The 19,376-nt window shown below is 33.8% G+C and overlaps 1 protein-coding gene across 1 annotated transcript; it reads right to left on the bottom strand.

Annotated features, from left to right (window-relative positions):
- Nucleotides 1–3,685: 3,685 nt before the first annotated feature.
- LOC127839665 (uncharacterized) lies at nt 3,686–13,942 on the bottom strand. The gene is made up of 10 exons (XM_052368048.1): nt 13,939–13,942; nt 13,647–13,726; nt 13,303–13,385; nt 12,886–13,001; nt 12,124–12,234; nt 9,892–10,053; nt 8,750–8,859; nt 8,236–8,347; nt 6,713–6,886; nt 3,686–4,387 (listed from the first exon to the last, which is right to left on the bottom strand). The coding sequence occupies exons 1-10, from the start codon at nt 13,940–13,942 to the stop codon at nt 3,834–3,836; spliced, it is 1,506 nt and encodes a 501-aa protein (XP_052224008.1). The 3' UTR covers nt 3,686–3,833.
- Nucleotides 13,943–19,376: the final 5,434 nt, after the last annotated feature.

The following is a 19,376-nucleotide window of genomic DNA, read 5'->3' as shown; positions in this document are numbered from 1 at the left end:
TTCAGTAATAACTAAATAAATAAAAATTAAAACTATAAGTCCAAATGTGTTTCAATTTTTGTAAGTCTAGTAAGTGACACATTCCAGGTCCTCACATAAGGCAGTCTCACTCAATAAATCACTTAATCTTCGTTATACAATGACGTAATGCGCCAGCTAAAACCCATGTTGTTAGACGCGTGTTTCAAAATGCAAGATAGGCTAAGAGTATTTCGTATTATATAAAAAAGAAAGACCCATGTGGTTCCAGTGATTTGCGGACTGCGTGTATTCTGTTTCAAATGATCAAACACACGTAAATAATGTGGTTAGTTCAAGATCAACATCTTCGGTAGACATTTTTCCAACAGTTTAATAAGTTAATGTATAGGCATAGTTTTCCAAGCGATTGTTTAATACGCGTATGAACATTTGCGTGAATCAAAAGTTGTATATAATTACGCATGATTGCATGCGCAGTTTTTTAGTGATTTGATTGTTTAAGATAAAAGGCGCGATAGCGGATGAACATATTAACTAAAACGGTCCTAAAGCAGGAGTTCGCAACATTTATTTCGAGCGCTTCATATATTTGACATCTTCAATTAAACCCAGTATTACATAAACACGAGTAAATATCTTCCAGATCGATTCATTTAATTATCAAAGTAAAGACATTTTATACTCAACTTGAAATGTCCATTACTACAATGACTTCTTACCAATTGATATTCCTATAACATCCACAAGAAAAAAACTGAGAAAACAATATGTAGCACACATTTTCCGAGACGCCGTTAACATCTTATAAAGTTTTTTTTCTGAAGTTGTAAGCACGTTTACACCTTTTCCAACCTTTAAAGAAGACTTTAAAGAGTCTGATTAACAACAGAGCACTCGTAGCGGCTTACTTTATAACCTGATACTTAAATTGGTCAATTGTTATGCGTAGCTCAGCGCAATTTTCCAAAATATATAATTATAGTTAATTGTAGGCAATACAAGTATGACCATTTAAATTGGGTCTAAAAAGTGTACAAGTGTCATTTCATACAATGTTCATTGTTAAATAATCCGTGGCCTTTAAATACAATCATGAGTAATTTAAATAACTTAGCCTTAAAGAACAGGTTTAGTTTGCCCAGTACACAACGTTAAACTATAAATACATAGAAATAAGCATAAATAATACTCTTAAAAAGTAAAAAGTCGTAAAGTATATTCATCCTCACACATGGGTTGATGTCGATTATATAACATCTTGTTTGGTTTTCTAAATTAATTTGTCAGGTTTACTAAAAAAAATCATGGATTTAGAAAAAAGAAGTTCGGTAAATTTCTCTACGTTTTCCTAAAGCTATGTTTTAAATGTGCTACAAGTTTACTTTACCCGCTTAGTGTTTATCCTAATGCATTAAAGGGGCCTTTTCACAGATTTTGGCATTTTTTTAACTTATTCATTAAATGCTTTATATTGATAAATGTAAACATTGGATCGTAAAAGCTCCAGTAAAAAATCAAGAAAAAAATTTAAAAAAGAAAAAGAACATAGCCCGGAGCAGGTTTCGAACCAGTGACCCCTGGAGTCCTGACAGAGTCCTGAAGTAAAAACGCTTTAGCCTACTGAGCTATTCCGCCGAGTACACATGTTTGACGTATTTTATACCTTATATAAGCAATCTTCGTAGTTTCACAAAATTTAACGACAAAAACAGAACTCTCCAAATTATTCAATCGTTTCGCGTTGCAACGCTTTATAATTTTTAGGTTTTAAAATCGTCAAAAGATGCATATAATGGCTATATTAGAGCATGGTTAATGCTCAGTATTACTGTTTCCTCACAAATATCATAACTAAAACGAAAACTTACGAATCTGAAACAACTTTTTTCAATTTTGTCAATTTACCAAAGCGTGAAAAGATCCCTTTAACTGATTTCATTTAAATGCATTTAAATCCTGCAAGCATGGAGATGGGTTCTAACGATATGAACGAAGACAGGCAGGAACCATGAATGCCTAACTTTCAGATTTCGTACAAACCACGGTGATAAATACTGTTTTTTGATTGTATTAATTCGGTAGAAAAAGGACATTTATGTTGTACATTTGTTTAATATTTTCACTGGATTTAACTAAAAAAGTGTGTACATTTTCAATCACTAAGGAAGTACGAATTCCCGTCATAATATGCATGAAAAATAATATTAATTCGAACTATATAGTACAGAATTGGATTCAGAAATGTGCTGTATTCTCTGTTGGTATATTACACATATGGACCAACATCAGTGTGGTCCAACACAAAAACTCAATAACTCAAATCTATTTTTTTCGTATTTTTATTCAACAATTTAAAGGGACTGTCAACCACGAATGACGAAAAAAAAAGAAAAGTTCTAAAATACCGTATTTTTTACAATTATTAGTTTATATTAATTAAAATATCACCACTGGTATATTACATTACTTGGAAAAAGTTCATATTTTCAGTATTTATGGTCATAAAATTTCGCGATATGAAATCGAAAGTACATCGCGAAAATAGGTGACATAACGATATACACACTATAAATAACGCTATTAGATATATCATTTTCTATATAAGATATATACAATTCACTACACATGCACAATTTGCATCTCTGGGTTTACCACTTGACGATGGTGATCAATCTACTGGCGTAATTTATATGTATCTGGTAGTTACCTAGTAGACATACCCAGTAAAATTTATTACCAAATATACTGAAAATATGTAAACTTAACAACTTTGTTCAAGTAATGTAATATACCAGTCGTAGTATTTTAATCAATATAAACTAATAATGGTAAAAGAATACGGTATTTTACTTTCTACGTCGTCGTGGTTGACAGTCCCTTTAAGTTCAGTACTTTTAATAAAAATCCATTGAAAATACTGCATCAATAACAAAAAAATCCCACATGGTATAAGGACAATAATTGTTTCATAGACTAATACGTCTTTTTAAACTACACGTGTCCAATATGTCTATTACATGTATTATCAATTCTTTAATTTCGAAGGTATGTGAGACTTTAAGTCATTAGAACAAATGTATTTGATACTTGTTTGATATTTTATTTGCCGTTATTGTTCGATAGTTTACACCTCACCATCGAATACTTAAATGTTGCTGTTTATTTTGAACCTTACTATATTATAAAATATAACTAGGCTGTGCGAGGTTTGCATGCGCGTCAATCTCTTTCATTACTTAACGGAAGGCGTTAACATTCGTTTCGTTCATTTGTATTTGTATCTGCTAGAGGCTTTATTTTGTGTCATGTCAAATATGTTCTATATAGGTGTCTTGTCATAAATGAGGGCAATCGTTCTGATAATCAAACTGATGTTATATTTTCGAGTATATTTTATTTGTAAGTCTTTAAAATAAACAATATACACAGGCATATATACATCATATTCATTATACAATATTAGACGTGATAAATTATCAAAAATAGAACTGGGCTTCTATTTTGGTAGCACTTCCAAAAAGTAATATTCAAAACTGTGAATGCAAACAAAAACAAAAACTCCTAGTATCACAACTGGCAAAATGGCATAAAGATAATTACAGTGCACATGTATTAATAAATACCACTTTGCACATATAACCACTTTTAACATTTTTTTGTAATTACGTATATAAAATAGCGTGATCAAAATGAGCTTTGTACATACACATGAATTCACTCAAACACGCGACTTGGTTATGATAAACAATAAATAAATATTTAGCAAATATTTTCGACAGTTTTCAATTCGCTTTGTACAATATACAAACCAAAATTTGAATAATGAAAGCAATTAGGCTACAGTGCTGGTTTCAGTCTTTCTCTTTCTCAGGATCAGCAGTTTCTATGGGAGGCATAAGGTTGGATTTTTCCCTGGGCAGGGAGGGATAAGGCAGACTGTCTTTGTTAACGCCAGGGGACAACTCCGCAAGCTGGTCCCCTTCCTCATCTTCGAGACCTTGAAGCGTCAACGGTCCTTCTCCAGTGACAAAATTCTCCATGTGAAACACTCGGGGATTCGGGTTAGTGTTCGGCACAATTCGTGTGTCATTTCCCGAAATCACTTTCTCGTCGCCGTTAAAAATCACCATGGACTCTTTGCTAGCGTTTAAGCCGATTCGTGGTGTAGGGCGGCTCCCAAATGTGGATTTCTCCGTCGAGCCGATACCCGAGTCCCGCCGGGAGCTGGTCTGATGGGCGCTAAAGCCACCTTCGGGGCTGAAGCTCTTCACGTGACCATTGGCAACCTTGCCGTTGGAGATGAAGCTCGGGCTAACCGCCTCAAAGGTAACCTCGTCCCTGGTGACGGGTGTGGAGCGAGCGGTCTCCACCTCAAGGTCCTGTAATATGTCTTCCTTATCCGGATCTGAAGCATAGGAAGCAGTGCTATTAAGAAATTTGCCGAGGCCTTGTATGAACGCTAGCCAATATGTATACTTGCTTTATCCATATATGTACTAAAGTAATCGTGCACTGCTATGGTTAAACCAAATTTAACAATAATATTTTGGTACGCAATCGTCGATTGAGCTGTTTCGTTTACTGACATTAAACTCTTTTAAATAAATCGTGTATTCCTCAAATAGAAGACTGTCAATTAATCAACATGTTTGACGTAACGTTTTTTGTTAATTGATATTTTAATTAAAAACTTAAATCTTAAAATAAAAATCTCATCGGATTATCATACTTTTAGATACTTTCATAATTGAAATAAGTCAAAGTAAATGTATTAAGGTTATCTAATCATATAATTATTCGTTTGATAATTGTCTGAAACGAACCGCATTGTTAATACGATTAAGTACGCATCGATAAGAAATATAAACAATGCATGCATCAACATAGACAGTTTGTGTGCGCATCAATGGAACAGTAATATGCAGGTATAGAGATGAAAGCTGCCACCACCGACACCATGATACCACCATTCCAACATGCTGCACTACAAACGGTGAAATGATTTATTTAGCAAATTACGTTCAACTTAGGCGCGGACAAAAATGTTTGAGTTCACTAATTCGACAAATATTTTTGTGCCGACCATTAACTTTGTCTTGCTAAATTAACTTAAATTGCTTCTATGATTGTGATCAGTTTAGCTTTCATAGATCATATTCGCTAAATTAACTATACATTAAGTAAAAAAAAACGTTAAGAAAGACTATTTACTATTGACAGTTTTTATAAATATGTGAATATCTTTGCGAATTCTTATTAAATCGGAAATCATTCAACAAGTTTAGACGACGGTGTATACAGCCTATGGTTATTGTGATATATATAGAAAAAAAGTTTTGCCTATTCTTCTTCGTTGCTAAGCAGTGTCTGCATATTCTAAGAATAAACATGATCGATATCGGTATGATACAGCGACACAGATTTTAACAATGATAATGCGAAACTATTACGATTCCAGCATGGTAGGAATGTTGTTGTTTTTTTCAAAATGAGAGGTACACATGAAAGTTATCTAAAAATAGTCCGTTGAGGGCATTTGCTTATTCATGTGTATTAAGAGTAACAGATCAACGATATTTCTCTGATTTCAGTAAGATGCTTTTAGAGGGTATTATGCTACGATGTACGAATGTGACGATTGCCACAAGGTATTTAAATATCATATCGATTCACAAAGCTTTCGTTTATTCACGAACTGTTTTCTTTTATTTAAATAAAAGAATGTCCTCTTCACATTTAACTTAACGCATTTATATATATACGTTTGTTCTACAGATATGTATAGACCGTGTTTTATCAGGGATATTTTTTAGTTTATGATCAATGCAATATTTATGTTAATATTTTGTATCATAAACTATGAAAACGGAAATAAATAAATATTATAGGTTAGCTGAGGATAAAACGTCTATTACAAACATAATTAATGTATGGGAAAACGCGATTTTGTTATGAGATCTTTAAAAGAAAAGAAAAACCTAACGACACACTCTTGTCCATTAAAAGAATATTTGAACAGAAACCACAACGCCATAGAATACACTCCACCTACATCGATGGTAAATGAATGGTCGTTGGGCCATGAACAAGAAATTGTGCTGAAACCGCACTGTATTAATTGCCAAAAACGTGCAGAGAGCAATTCACCATGCACTTATATCTCCCTATATTTAGGGGGCGGTGACAAGTTGTCGCCACCCTGACGAGCCCAAGTGGGCAACCCATCAGCGGGATCACCGCCATTGTCCGAATCTCCATCGGCTTCCACCCTTAGGCGGGTATCCGCGGGTTTTGAGAAATTTGTCTCGTCAAGATCCACAATTTCTATGGGTTCTAAAAAATGTCCATAATTTGAAATTTGTGGGCTCAAGCTTGTGTGTACTTGCTTCCTTATTTTATGAAGTGAGTGTTGTACTATTGATAATGTTAAAATTAAAATACTAAGCTAGATATTTTAGGGATAATGACGGTAAATTTTGGAATGTCTTGTCAAAGTTATGAACAATTCCCGATGTTGTTTCCTTCCTGATCATATGAGATGGTACTTTGTTAAAGCAGACAAAGAACCTACAGAAACTCTATAAGAAAAGCACACCAATTATAAACATAACATGATTAATGAACTTATATCACCGAGTTGGAAAGGTCAATGCAAAGCATTGTGATTTAAACAATAGTTGAACCATAGTTCTTAGGCTTAGATAAAGAAGACAAGGGCTTGTTATACTACCTTCAAATCTTGGTTTCGTATTCTCCACAATCGGTTTTCCAGCGTTCGGATCCTTTTTGTAGACACAAAAGTAAAACAACACGGCGCCAACGATGAGCAATAGAAGAGCCGACAAGCCGACAGCAAGGCCAATGATCAGACCGAGGTTCTGACCGTTATCTACAGGTGTAGGTGCTGTAAGTGATATAATAAATCTTAACCATGAACGGAAACAATATTGATCGCTTTAAGGGTTTTTTGCAAGCAATAAAAACATGATTAAGAATATAAATTGTTTACCACATAATTAGAGAATTGTTTTGTTTAATTTCTTCCTACGTCGGCAATAATAAGCAAAAATGGTAAACAACGAACTGGTTTAAAACTCAGAACATACGGCAATTAGTGTAAAGATCATTGGGAATGAAAAAAGACCGCATCACTCATGGTACTTACAGCAGTCACCTGAAAATATAAAAAAAAAACACGATTATAAATCAATTGTAATTTAACCAACTTCATACATAACGAATTATTATCATTGATATAATGACTGTAATTGGTGTTTCCATAACACATGTCATGTGTCGTTTACAGCAAATTGCATTTATAATTAACGGGCTATTGAAGATACTATTGAGTTAGGTTTACTTCAACTAGAATACACTCGTTATAGTGTATGAGATTCTAGGATTAACAACATAAAGAGGAGCTATGACTTGTTTAAACAATGTGTTTAATAACTGTTTAAAGGAACATACCCGAAATTACGTCATTCTTTAAGTTGATTTAAGTTCTTTTTGTACTAGATAATAGCATTTTTATGTACTGAGCATTGCATGAGAATAATTTAATACTCAAGGGCGACAGTAAACAATGCCGTCTGATGACAAGACATAATAGTGTGCCATTGATCTACTTTCTCGAGATACATTGAGACATATTGATGAGGACGAACACTATTGTGCAATCAACTCATAATATATGTAGTAGGCTTGATGACAAGACATAGTAGTGTGCCATTGATCTACTTTCTCGAGATATATTGAGACATATTGATGAGGACGAACACTATTGTGCAATGAACTCATAATGTATGTAGTAGACTTTGCTGATGAAAAATGAACCTAGCGATTGTATTTTTGTAATATTCTAGGATATAGTAGGTATATGGACCATAACCTGCTCTTTTGGAACTGTTTCTTTACAATAACAATACAACTCCAGAAACAAGACAAGGGGAAAATTTATGTTTATCGTCCGCTTATATTCTATTTAAGGCAATGATCAAATGGTCTATTAACGACTTACCGATGACAATGTGAAATTGTGTGTAATGACTCTCTTATAATAATTAGGACTTCTTGATGAAAACAATTAAATATGATCTGGTTAAGCTTATGGGACCATGTTAGACATTGATTGACTCTATTCGCAAAATGTCACGACTTCCTTATCACAAACATACAGAGAATTAATCGTTTTAAGTTTCTCGTAATGAGCAATAATGTGTGGTTATTGAGCTCGAAAAATTTAGAACATACTGAGGACTGTTAGGTTGTATCCGTTGAGAGGTGACTGGCTGCTGGTACATCTACCGGTAGTGGTTGAAGTCTTTGTGAAATACACACGAGAAGAAGTATTGCCAGTCGCGGACTATTGATGGAAAAAATAAACATGTTGTGCAAGTACATAGATAGTTTATGACGATTTTGTTATAATTTATTAATATTGAAGTAATACATATAACAAGCTCATTTAAAAGAACAATCTTTATTTTGTAGCATATTAACGTCGACCTAAATAATCACCGAAATCAATATCAAGAATAAATTTGCTACAATTGCTTTCATTTTATATGAATGTCGTATTTAGACATTAATTTGTACACAAACTGCTTATTGCACAGTAAGACTCCGCCCAAAAGTGATATCATTGATTCAAAATAAAATCGATTCTTAAAAATGATTGATACATTCATTAATTGAATTCAAAAGATAATAACGACTGTTGTTTAACAAAATATTAATATGTATACAATTCACATTAACGCGTTACCAGGCACGTGAAGATGTCGGTTGACGGATTATAAATTGTTTGATAGTGGAACGTTCCCCCGGACGATACAGTTTCGGATGTGTTGGCTATACAGTAGTAGCTACCGGACTCTATTAGAAAACATTAGAAAAATCCATTATATTAAAGCAACAAATGAGAATCTATGTTGAAAATTTATCATTAAACTCAACTACATCGTGAAACAAAGCCGTTTGCCTGTCGGTAACATGCCGAGCCTATTGCCAATCAGTATTATTATCATTTAACAAGCTTAATCATGTATGTTTGACTTATTACGTAAGGTGTGGACCTGACCTGACCGTTGATTAATCGATTACAGACCAACTCCACATGATGAACATTTGCATGATGAATGATGCAGTGACATTCTAGACACATTAAGGATTGACCTTTATTTATGACCTTTAATATTGAGATATGTTTTTTACGCGTGAAACATCGTCTTTTCAAAACAATTAGTTATGGTAAATTATTTTACAATTTCATTATGAATGCTCAACTTTTAAAGGCAACATATAGCATTAGATCTTTCAGTTTGACCTTTAAACTTGAAGTAGGGTAACGGAGTCTACACATGACATATCGTCTTGTCATGGTGGTCATTTGAGGCTAGTTTATTTAAAATTAAATGATCAACGAGAAGTTTAAAGTACAGACTGCCGGTTTTGATCAATTTTTACATTAACATGTGACCTCTTAGTCAAACCAAGACCTATGAGGAAGGTAGAAAGGTTTCATACTAAACACGTCGTCTTATGATTGCGAACATTTTTTGTTAAGTTATTTAAAAATTGGATGAGGAATGAAAACGTTACAACCAAACCAAGCTGTACTATTGAAACATTTGACATTTGAGTTAAATTGTTATCTTGACATCTGATGTATGAAGACGGGCATAACACGTGGTTTGTCATTTCATGAAGGTTAACATGTATGATAAGTTATTTTTAATTAGCTCAATAACTGCCATTTTAACAGTCCTGACAAGCTAAAACACACATACGCATGCATGCACATACAGCCGTCATTTCGTTTTGCTATATCTAGCTATTATCTAACTGGCTAGAAAAAAATGTGTCAGGTGTAAAAATTATGGATCTAAAGTAAGTAATTGTACTAACTTAGCGTTGATTGTGTTGAACAAAAGGTGTCGTTTATTTTCAGCTGTGTTTGATTCGCGCACACGTCAATTGTTCCCGTTTCATTCGCACTTCCGATGCATCCGTACTCAAATGTTCCAATCAACGGTTCAACACACGTGGTCTGCGCAGATACTATGTTTGCTGAATTGTAAGATAGCTTGCAGTGAATTTCAACCACATTTAAAGTATGTGCTTAATTAGCGGCAAAAATGATATTAAATTATATGAAACAAATACATACAGTGAACACATAGTTATCTATAGACATACGAGAGGGACTCATGCCTACAACAATTTAACACTTTAGTACCCTGAGCAAACATGCGCATAGGAGTAACGGTTCTTAAAGTACGTTCATAGAAAAGGATATTACTGCTAATACGGAATTTTCCGAAACCAGAAAAGTATCTCGTTTCCTCCTTTCATGTTCATAAAAAATTTGTCCAAGCATTTATAAAAGTTAGACCATAATGTAAAAAAATAGTTATAAATATATATAACCCTATGGGTCGTTGATATATCACTTTAAACTGAAGAATTTGAATTCGTATAGCAGATACACACCACATTCAATAACAAGAGCACCGCTTTTCGGTTGCAGACCGCTCATCTATTTTCTTTTTAAAGGTGAAGGGACAATTTCAATCACAAAGGAGGGAGGGGTGGAGTGAAGAGGGGTGTATAGTGTGGGGGTGTGGACATTTATTACATTATCTTCCAAAAATGCGAAAACAAAATGCAAAAAAAAAAAAATCGGGGCGTGGGGGGGTGGGGGATGGGGGGGGGGGGGGGTGGGGGGGAGGGGATTCTTGGGTGCGATGGTTGGACGGTATTTCAAAAATAAAATAATAAAAATAAATATTTGTGTTTTTTAACCGTTTCAAAAAAAATGGGGGGGGGGTTGAGGGGGGGGGGGGGGGGGTAAAGTATGAGGGTGTGGTGGTCATTTGTGAGATGATCTTTAAAAAAAAATTAGGGGGGGGGGGAGGATTCGGGGGGGAGGGGGGGGGCACGGGGGATGGTTTGGGTGGAGTCTATTGTGGTATGTCAGGTAAGAGTAGTTTTGTCAAAGTATCAATCAAATCTAATCATAAATAAAGAAGTTATGGCAATGTAAGCAAAATTTAATAATTTGACCTTGAGAGTCAAGGTCATTCAAAGGTCAAGGTAAAATTCAACTTGCCAGGTACAGTAACCTCATGATAGCATGAAAGTATTTGAAGTTTTAAAGCAATAGCCTTGATACTTTAGAAGTAAAGTGGATCGAAACACAAAATTTAACCATATATTCAAAGTTTCTAAGTCAAAAAAGGGCCATAATTCCGTAAAAATGACAACCAGAGTTATGCAACTTGTCCTTTTACTGTACCCTTATGATAGTTTGCGAGTGTTCCAAGTATGAAAGCAATATCTATGATTCTTTAGGGGTAAAGTGGACCAAAACACAAAACTTAACCAAATTTTCAATTTTCTAAGTATAAAGGGCCCATAATTCCGTCCAAATGCCAGTCAGAGTTACATAACTTTGCCTTCACAGTCCCCTTATGATTGTTAATAAGTGTTGCAAGTATGAAAGCAACAGCTTTGATACTGTAGGAATAAAGTGGACCTAAACACAAAACTAAATTAAATTTTCAATTTTCTAAGTATAAAAAGGGCACATAATTCTGTCAAAATGACAGTCAGAGTTACATTACTTTACATGCACAGTATCCTTATGATAGTTAGTACGTGTTGCAAGTATGAAAGCAATAGCTTTGATACTTAAGGAATAAAACGGACCTAAACACAAAACGTAACCAAATTTTTCAATTTTCTAAGTTTAAAAAGGACACATAATTCTGTCAAAATGCACGCCAGAGTTATCTTACTTTGCCTGCCCAGTCCCCTTATGATAGTAAGTAAGTGTACCAAGTTTGAATGCAATAGCATTGATACTTTCTGAGAAAAGTGGACCTAAACGCAAAACTTAACCGGACGCCGACGCCGACGCCAACGCCGACGCCGACGCCAAGGTGATGACAATAGCTCATATTTTTTTTTTCAAAACATAGATGAGCTAAAAATCAAGTTAAGCTAATTGACTCCAATAGGACTCGAACCTAGGATCTTTAATAAGTTCATAATTCTTGCGTGCCACTCTAGTAAAGTGGCGTTTCATTTGGTTTCTTTCACAAAAGCAAATCTTACACGTTGTCTGACTTGTCTAACCTTTGTTATACAGGATATGATATGCCGCTTTGTCGACGGATTTCGAGCAAAAGCTATCACTTAAGTTGCCGTTAATAATTGGAACATAATCGGTGGAGAATGCTGGGTCCGCTGAAAGAAGAAACCAAATGTGTACGTATAAATATATATGTGTGTATATATATATATATATATATATATGTGTGTGTGTATATATAACATAGTGAGTTACATTGTTTTCAGTCTAATACGTTAATAGAAGCATAGCGAATCTTCAATTGCGTCAGCAAAATAGTAATGGTATTATTATATTATTAGAACGAGTTTTTCTATTTAAGGCGTGTCATCGATCATCAACCATTTTAGACAGTGCAAAAGCGATAGAATTACATGTAGCGCAAAAACATAAAAAAAGAATGCAAATTTCGTGGAGCTCCAAACATTACACTTGGTAAATTGATATTCAGAGAACATTAATTAAATACGAACATTTTTTAAATCGTTATGTTCAACATTTTAAGTCATATAAGCATTTCATTTTAAGCATCATTTATAATTTGGAACACTAAATATGTTCGTTCTCTTCGGAGATTGTGTGGATTTGATACGTATTAACATGCCGTTTAATCAAATATAGTATCAAATGAAACCTTACATGAATGTTAAAAGATTAACGAATTGGCGAATGTCCTTACTATATGTAGACCTAGTTTGGCGATCAAAAATATTATAATGATATTAAACTTTTCCTTTTGGTGGTCTGCGATTGCAATGAAATCTTACCTGAAATAACGTAAAACAAAATGGATTCTTCTTTCTGTATCTCGTAGTGTATACAAAGATAGTAATGCGTAACAAACGATATTCCACTTATTGTGATAGAAGAATTTTTCTGTGTCCTGAAAAGTGTGTACAAACTGTGTATAGCAGCAGCATTATTTAAGACATCAGCCTTAATATTCTTGCTGATAACACCGGACAAAAAATAAATATTTTATTGAAAGCATTATCAATGTAAAGTTTGAATATATAATAATAATTGTGAATACAAATCCGCCCCATTTGTAACGACATACATCAGATCAGAAATAAAAGCTACAGGCATTGGTATAGGCATATCATAAATATATCGGTATTTTTCATAATGTCCGGTTTTTCTTGTTAGAAAAAATCAATGAGTGCATGTCATCTAAAACTTACCGAAATATTATATTTGATCCATCATTACTATAGCAATTCCATGTGTCGTTTATGTTCGTGAACACCAGCGGAGCTGAACTTGTCTAAAATGGCGAATACGGGTTGGATCAGAAATTAACTGTTACAGCAGAAACCAGATCAAAGTTTGAATAATTATTTTATTATAATAGACTGTATAATTATCGTTATGACATGTATGGCATGGTATGTGTTGAGCTTAGCTGATAAACAAGCTGATGATAGTAAACGCGAAAAATAAAGTAAGTAAAACTGGTGGCAGTGGTGCTTCTCCACATTGTATTGCCCTTACCAAGCCTTTAAAGTAAAAGAGAAAATATACTTACACTAAAGGCTACACCATTGAAGGTTGCGTAGGTTGAATTCATGACTTTGTTCTGTAATTGCGTTGGAAACTCACACTGTCCTGGTAAACAAACATGTACCCATTAATCAATTTAATAAATTAGTTATGATATCTCCAGATACATTATTTAACGCCGTTCTCTAGGCAAAATTGTTTGGCGCGGTATGTACGGCTGAACAGATGTTAACTGTATATTCATTTAGGTTTTTCAAACGACTAGTTTACGTGCATTACTAGCTGCCACGATATATAGATAATAACAGGTTACTTACCCATCGTTTTGTAATATATCAGGCGAGGCTTAGAACACTATAACGGCGAACCTGATATATTAAAAAACGATGGGACAGTAACCTGCTTTTCTGTTTATCATACCAGATTTTACTAAAAATCTGCAAAACAATCCATTTTTATGTTTAAAATGTACGGATCCCCGCTGATTTTGCTAATCCGGCTTTTTACACGTTGACATACATGTAGCAACGGCGTTCGAAAAGACGACTCGAATAATCGCTTATTTTAAATATCGTATAGAGAAAAAAAGCTGTCTGCACTACATATGGGAAGAGTACACCCGCTTTAATTATAAACGTCTTGAATTGGAGATCAGGAATGGACTGCAGCGACAAATTGAATCGAAGAACACACTTCACCGAATAGTTTGGAGACGCCATTTTCGAGATGTGTATTGAAATTGACATTTTGATGACCGTGTCAATATTGACATTTATAAGCGTGTTAAATCGTGTGTTTAAATAGTTGAGGATTAGCATACAGTTATTATTTGTCTTGTCTTTATGTGCAACACTTGCGAGTGCAATGACTATATCGATATTTAAGATTTATTGTCCCATTGATGACGTCGTTTAACTTGTGTAGTTCGGGCTGTGGTGATTTAAAAAAATAAACGTATTTGTGATAAATTATGACTTTACACTAGAATAAAATATGTACATTCTTGGTATCAAATTGTTTGTTTTGTTGAACATGATTCATGTTGATAGAAATTGTTGACTTTATTGCAAATCCTACGTAACTCCAAACATTAACTGATATAAGAACTTCCTGTTGACCATGATATAACACAATATATCAGGCAACGTTATATCAGGCAGATAACAATGCGGTGGTATAATAAAGTAATTAGTTAATATGACTTAATATATCGTGGGCACGATACAAGTTTCTTGTGTGAACGAATACCTAAGTCATGGAAAGGATTCATCTTCCTCGTGGTAACGAGATAAGAAAAAGCGTTATAATGACACAACAAGTCGTTGGACAGAGAAAAGTAAGTCTTTCTAAAGACCATATTAGTAGTCTTTCGATGTCCCAATGTTTTGTACACGCTATTCTCATTTAGGCAAGCCGGTTTCGATCCCCGCACATGTGAGCTTGGTTTGTGTTAACTGTACCTGACAGCTGTTTTTTTCCCGAAGCAGAAGACCACATCTGATTTGAACATCTTTCAGTAAACATTTAACTAATGGAAATTCAAATTATTTTATAAAATTCGTCCTTTTTCGTAAGTCAGGTTAGTGAATAAGGTAGGAGTGTTCCGACATAATCGTGGTCACATAATTCAGTCCTAATTGAGAAAGAATCACGTACACTTCACAATACACACATGTAAGTCGCCAGTAAGAACACATGTTGTACCCGCATGTTTCAAAATTGCTGATGCTAGAGAAGCTAACATTACTTTGTGTGATATAAAAAGACATATCAGCGCGGTTTTTGTGCTTTCAAAACTGCATGTATTCTGATAAGTCACCTAGGTCGATACCGCGAGTAAGTTTTCTCGTTCGCTATGTACAAACATAGCCATTACAAAAATACACGGCATACTTTCGCGCGGAAACCTAACAAATACAAAATAAAACGGCATATTTTCTTGCGGAATGCAGTGAAAATCACATTTAATATGAAATTTTTCGTGAAATTTGTAAATTGTGGTAGGTGATTAGGACTATTGACTTCTGACTAATAACTACAAGCAATATCAAATTACTATTGACTAACGACCTTGTTGAAAACTACACACGTCCTATAATTCAATGGACATAGGCAACTTTAAACCGCCACAAATAAATACACAAGTTAACAAACGGAATATGTAAATTGGTCAGTTCTTATGAAAGAAAAAGTGACAATGTTACGTTTATGCATATAATAGTTATTCTTACTAATAAAAGATTCAATAAATATATGTCATGTTATATACAGTATACGCAATTTTTCAAAAATAAAAGTCAAACATTAGGTCTTGTCAGTTATAATTTACAATTCAGATAATAATTTGTTGATACTTACCGTGAGTCCGATGCACACAAACAAGCAATAACACAGGAAGTATTTGTAAGCAGAACATATTTCGTGTCCTCGTCTGATAACGTCCAAATAATGTTCGCGAAGTTATTACTTTCATTGTAATTACGCCTGCGAAATGTCTTAATTATATTAAATAGGTATTCTAGTAAAAAGTAGTATTGCCTACTTGGTAAGCAAAGCGTGCACTACAGTATCACAATTGTTTAGCAGTAAATTGTGTTTATGGTTCATTTATACAGTTCACTTCATTATTTTAGTCAGAGTTTTTTTTAAAGAACTATACGAAGTCATTCAACAAATGGTATCCGTGCTTTGAAACATGATAAACAGATGTATACATTTGATAAAACTGCAACACATTATATCAACACTTTGTCACTCTTTAAAATTAAATTGTTATAAACGGTTTATTCTCGTCGCTAGTGACAGTAGTATCGGTAACTTGATATGGTTAGTAATGCGTTCGAAACAATGGTACACAAGTTAAAAGCAGCGAGCCATGGTATAGACAATTAATGTAACGACAATGGACAAAGGGCTGTTAATGAGTTAAGCGAATGTTTATTTTGTTTTACGTGATGATACATTTTAACGTGTTTTTCAATATTATTTGATATTAATGCCTCTGCTTTTGTGGATCTGTTTCAGACTTAAGTATTATTGAACAACAACGATAATAATAATTAATAAATACATAAATAATAAAAAAATATTAACATAATAATAAGTATTATAATTATTTAAATAATAATAAAAAATAAATAAAAAATGAATACATAAACAAACAAATAAAATAATAATAATAATAATAATAATAAGAATTATAATAATAATAATAATAATAATAATAATAATAATAATAATAATAATAATAATAATAATAATAATAATAATAATAATAATAATAATTATTATTATTATAATAATAATAATAATAATAATAATAATAATAATAATAATAATAATTGTTTTCTTTATAAACGAGACACAACTAAAGAAAAACAATAATGCATGATAGAACAAGACAAAAAACGGTTACATTTTAAATAAAGAAAATCTGATTAAAACGAAATACTCAAGTCTCTTTTTTAAATAGAAAAATAGCAATAGCAGTACAAATTGTTTTTATAAATTTAGAAATTGATAACGCCTTACATTTTAATTTATCATACAAACGTGCTTTCATTTCCATTTTAATGTGATGCAAATAACGTTACGTTAACGCCGGCATCTCAGATGTCCGAATATTAGCTTCGACTAAGCTGGGAAGAAACTGAACAGAAGGTGCGACACTTTATTTCAAACACACTTGGGCTGACAGATATGCATGATGTTGAGATTGAAAGGGCGCATAGGGTTGGAAGTCAGCGATTAGACAACTGCCCAATAATTGCGAAATTTTCCAGATATAAGGATCGAGAGACGATTCTTAAAACGGCGCGTCAAACTCTAACTGCACAATCACAATTCTCAGTACGAGAGGACTTTACTGAAAGAGTCCAATTACACAGAAGGCAATTGTCGCATAAACTAGTCACGGCCAGAAACGAGGGAAAATTTGCATCGCTACGCTTCGATAAACTTGTAATTGACGGAGACGTGTACAAGTTTAATGAAGTAACACAATCGGTCGAGCGTATAGGCAATTCACGGGTACATAGCGCGGATCGACACCAGCAAATCCCGCCACCGAATAACTCTCGCCGAATTCGTGGAGGGAGACAATATGGACAGTCACGCAACGCTGATCGCCAGCAATGTGGTCAGCATGAATCAGGACGTGTCGACAGAAATATATCACGTGACCATGGAGCAGAGGGGAGTAACCGGCAAAGTGGTCAACATGAATCGGGACGTGTTGACAGCAATATATCACGTGACCATGGAGCAGATGGGGATAGCCAATCGGAGACGGACTTTCTTTTGGAGGGCGATGCAACTGGTGTTGACTAGGAAGTGGGTCAAGGCCCAAAAATAAACATAAATATTTGCACGTGGAATGTGTGCGGGTTAAAGAAGTTTGTAAATAACTGTTCTGTTTTAAATGTCTTAACAAATTTCGATATTCTAGGTTTACTAGAGACGTGGGGAGATATTAGCGGACAGTTTAATGATTTATTAGAAGGATATTGTTGCTTTGATAATGTCAGAGTTAGGCAAAATAATGCTTTACGTAATAGTGGAGGTATTTCAGTTTTTGTAAAAAGTCACTTAACAAAAGATGGCTTAGTTACACGAATTTGTTCGGATTTTATTGATTGTGTTGTACTTTATTTGAAAGTGAGCTGTTTCAATTGTCCATCTGATATTATTTTGTACATTGCATATGTCTCGCCAGAAGGGTCACCGATATACAAACACAGAGATGATACAAACGGAATTACTTATATCGACGAAAAGCTCTTATTGTTAAAGAATATATATCCCGATTGTATGTTATATCTTGCAGGTGATCTAAATGCTAGGACTAAAACTATGCTGGACTACATTCCTGCAGATAACATTGACTTTATTTTTAATTCAGAGGTAGACTACACTACAGATGATTTTGAGATGCCGAGAAATAATAAGGATAATATTTATAATTCATTCGGGCATACTTTATTAGAACTCTGCTGTGCTCATGGAATTCATATACTCAATGGGCGTGTTACTGGTGACCCTGATGGTGAGTTTACATGCATTACACAAAATGGAGCTAGTTTAGTTGATTATCACATTATTTCAACTGATTTATTTCAATTTGTTACGAAGTTTAATATTTTATCCTTTGATGAATCTGACCATTTCCCTATATACGCTACTATGATTTTTCATAGAAAAAATAGCAACAGGAATGTTGATTTACCTTCTTCCCGTAGCATTCAAAGTAACATCACTGATGATAATATTAAACTTGATAAATTTAAATGGAATGATACGCTTAGGGATAGATTTATTGAGACTTTTGTTAATATGTATAACTTATGCAAAGACAACATTTTTCATCAAATTACTGTAGATATGAACCAGGCTCTTCAAACAATAGTATCACTTTATAAAACTGCTGCAGAAAACATGAAAGTCCATAATAGAACCAAACAACGTAACGTTTATGAACGGCAAGATACACCATGGTGGGATAATGAATGTGATAATTTGAAATATTGTAAGTATAAAGCTTTGAGAAAATTCCGGGTCACAAGCTCAAGGGGGGATTTGCAAATTTACATAAACGAAAAAAGAAATTTTAAAGAAATGTGTAAAAACAAGAAGGATATTTTCCAACACAATATGAGAAATAGGCTATGCCAAGCACGTAGTAATCCAAATTTATTTTGGCAAACAATTAAAAGTGCAAATTATAAAAAAGCTTCACATTGTAGTTATCAGCAACAAA

The sequence above is a fragment of the Dreissena polymorpha genome, chromosome 7 (assembly GCF_020536995.1).
Source record: "Dreissena polymorpha isolate Duluth1 chromosome 7, UMN_Dpol_1.0, whole genome shotgun sequence".
NCBI lineage: Eukaryota > Metazoa > Mollusca > Bivalvia > Myida > Dreissenidae > Dreissena > Dreissena polymorpha.
The sequence above is the reverse complement of the archived record's forward strand: the minus strand, read 5'-3'. Positions and strand labels throughout refer to the sequence as shown.

What these genes read in the sequence shown, in the direction of transcription:
- LOC127839665 (XM_052368048.1), bottom strand. An exon ending in TTCAACACAATCAACGCTAA is followed by an intron (nt 8,860 to 9,891) that starts GTTAGTACAATT and finishes GTTTTCTAATAG; the next exon opens with AGTCCGGTAGCTACTACTGT. An exon ending in TACGAAACCAAGATTTGAAG is followed by an intron (nt 4,388 to 6,712) that starts GTAGTATAACAA and finishes CCTATGCTTCAG; the next exon opens with ATCCGGATAAGGAAGACATA.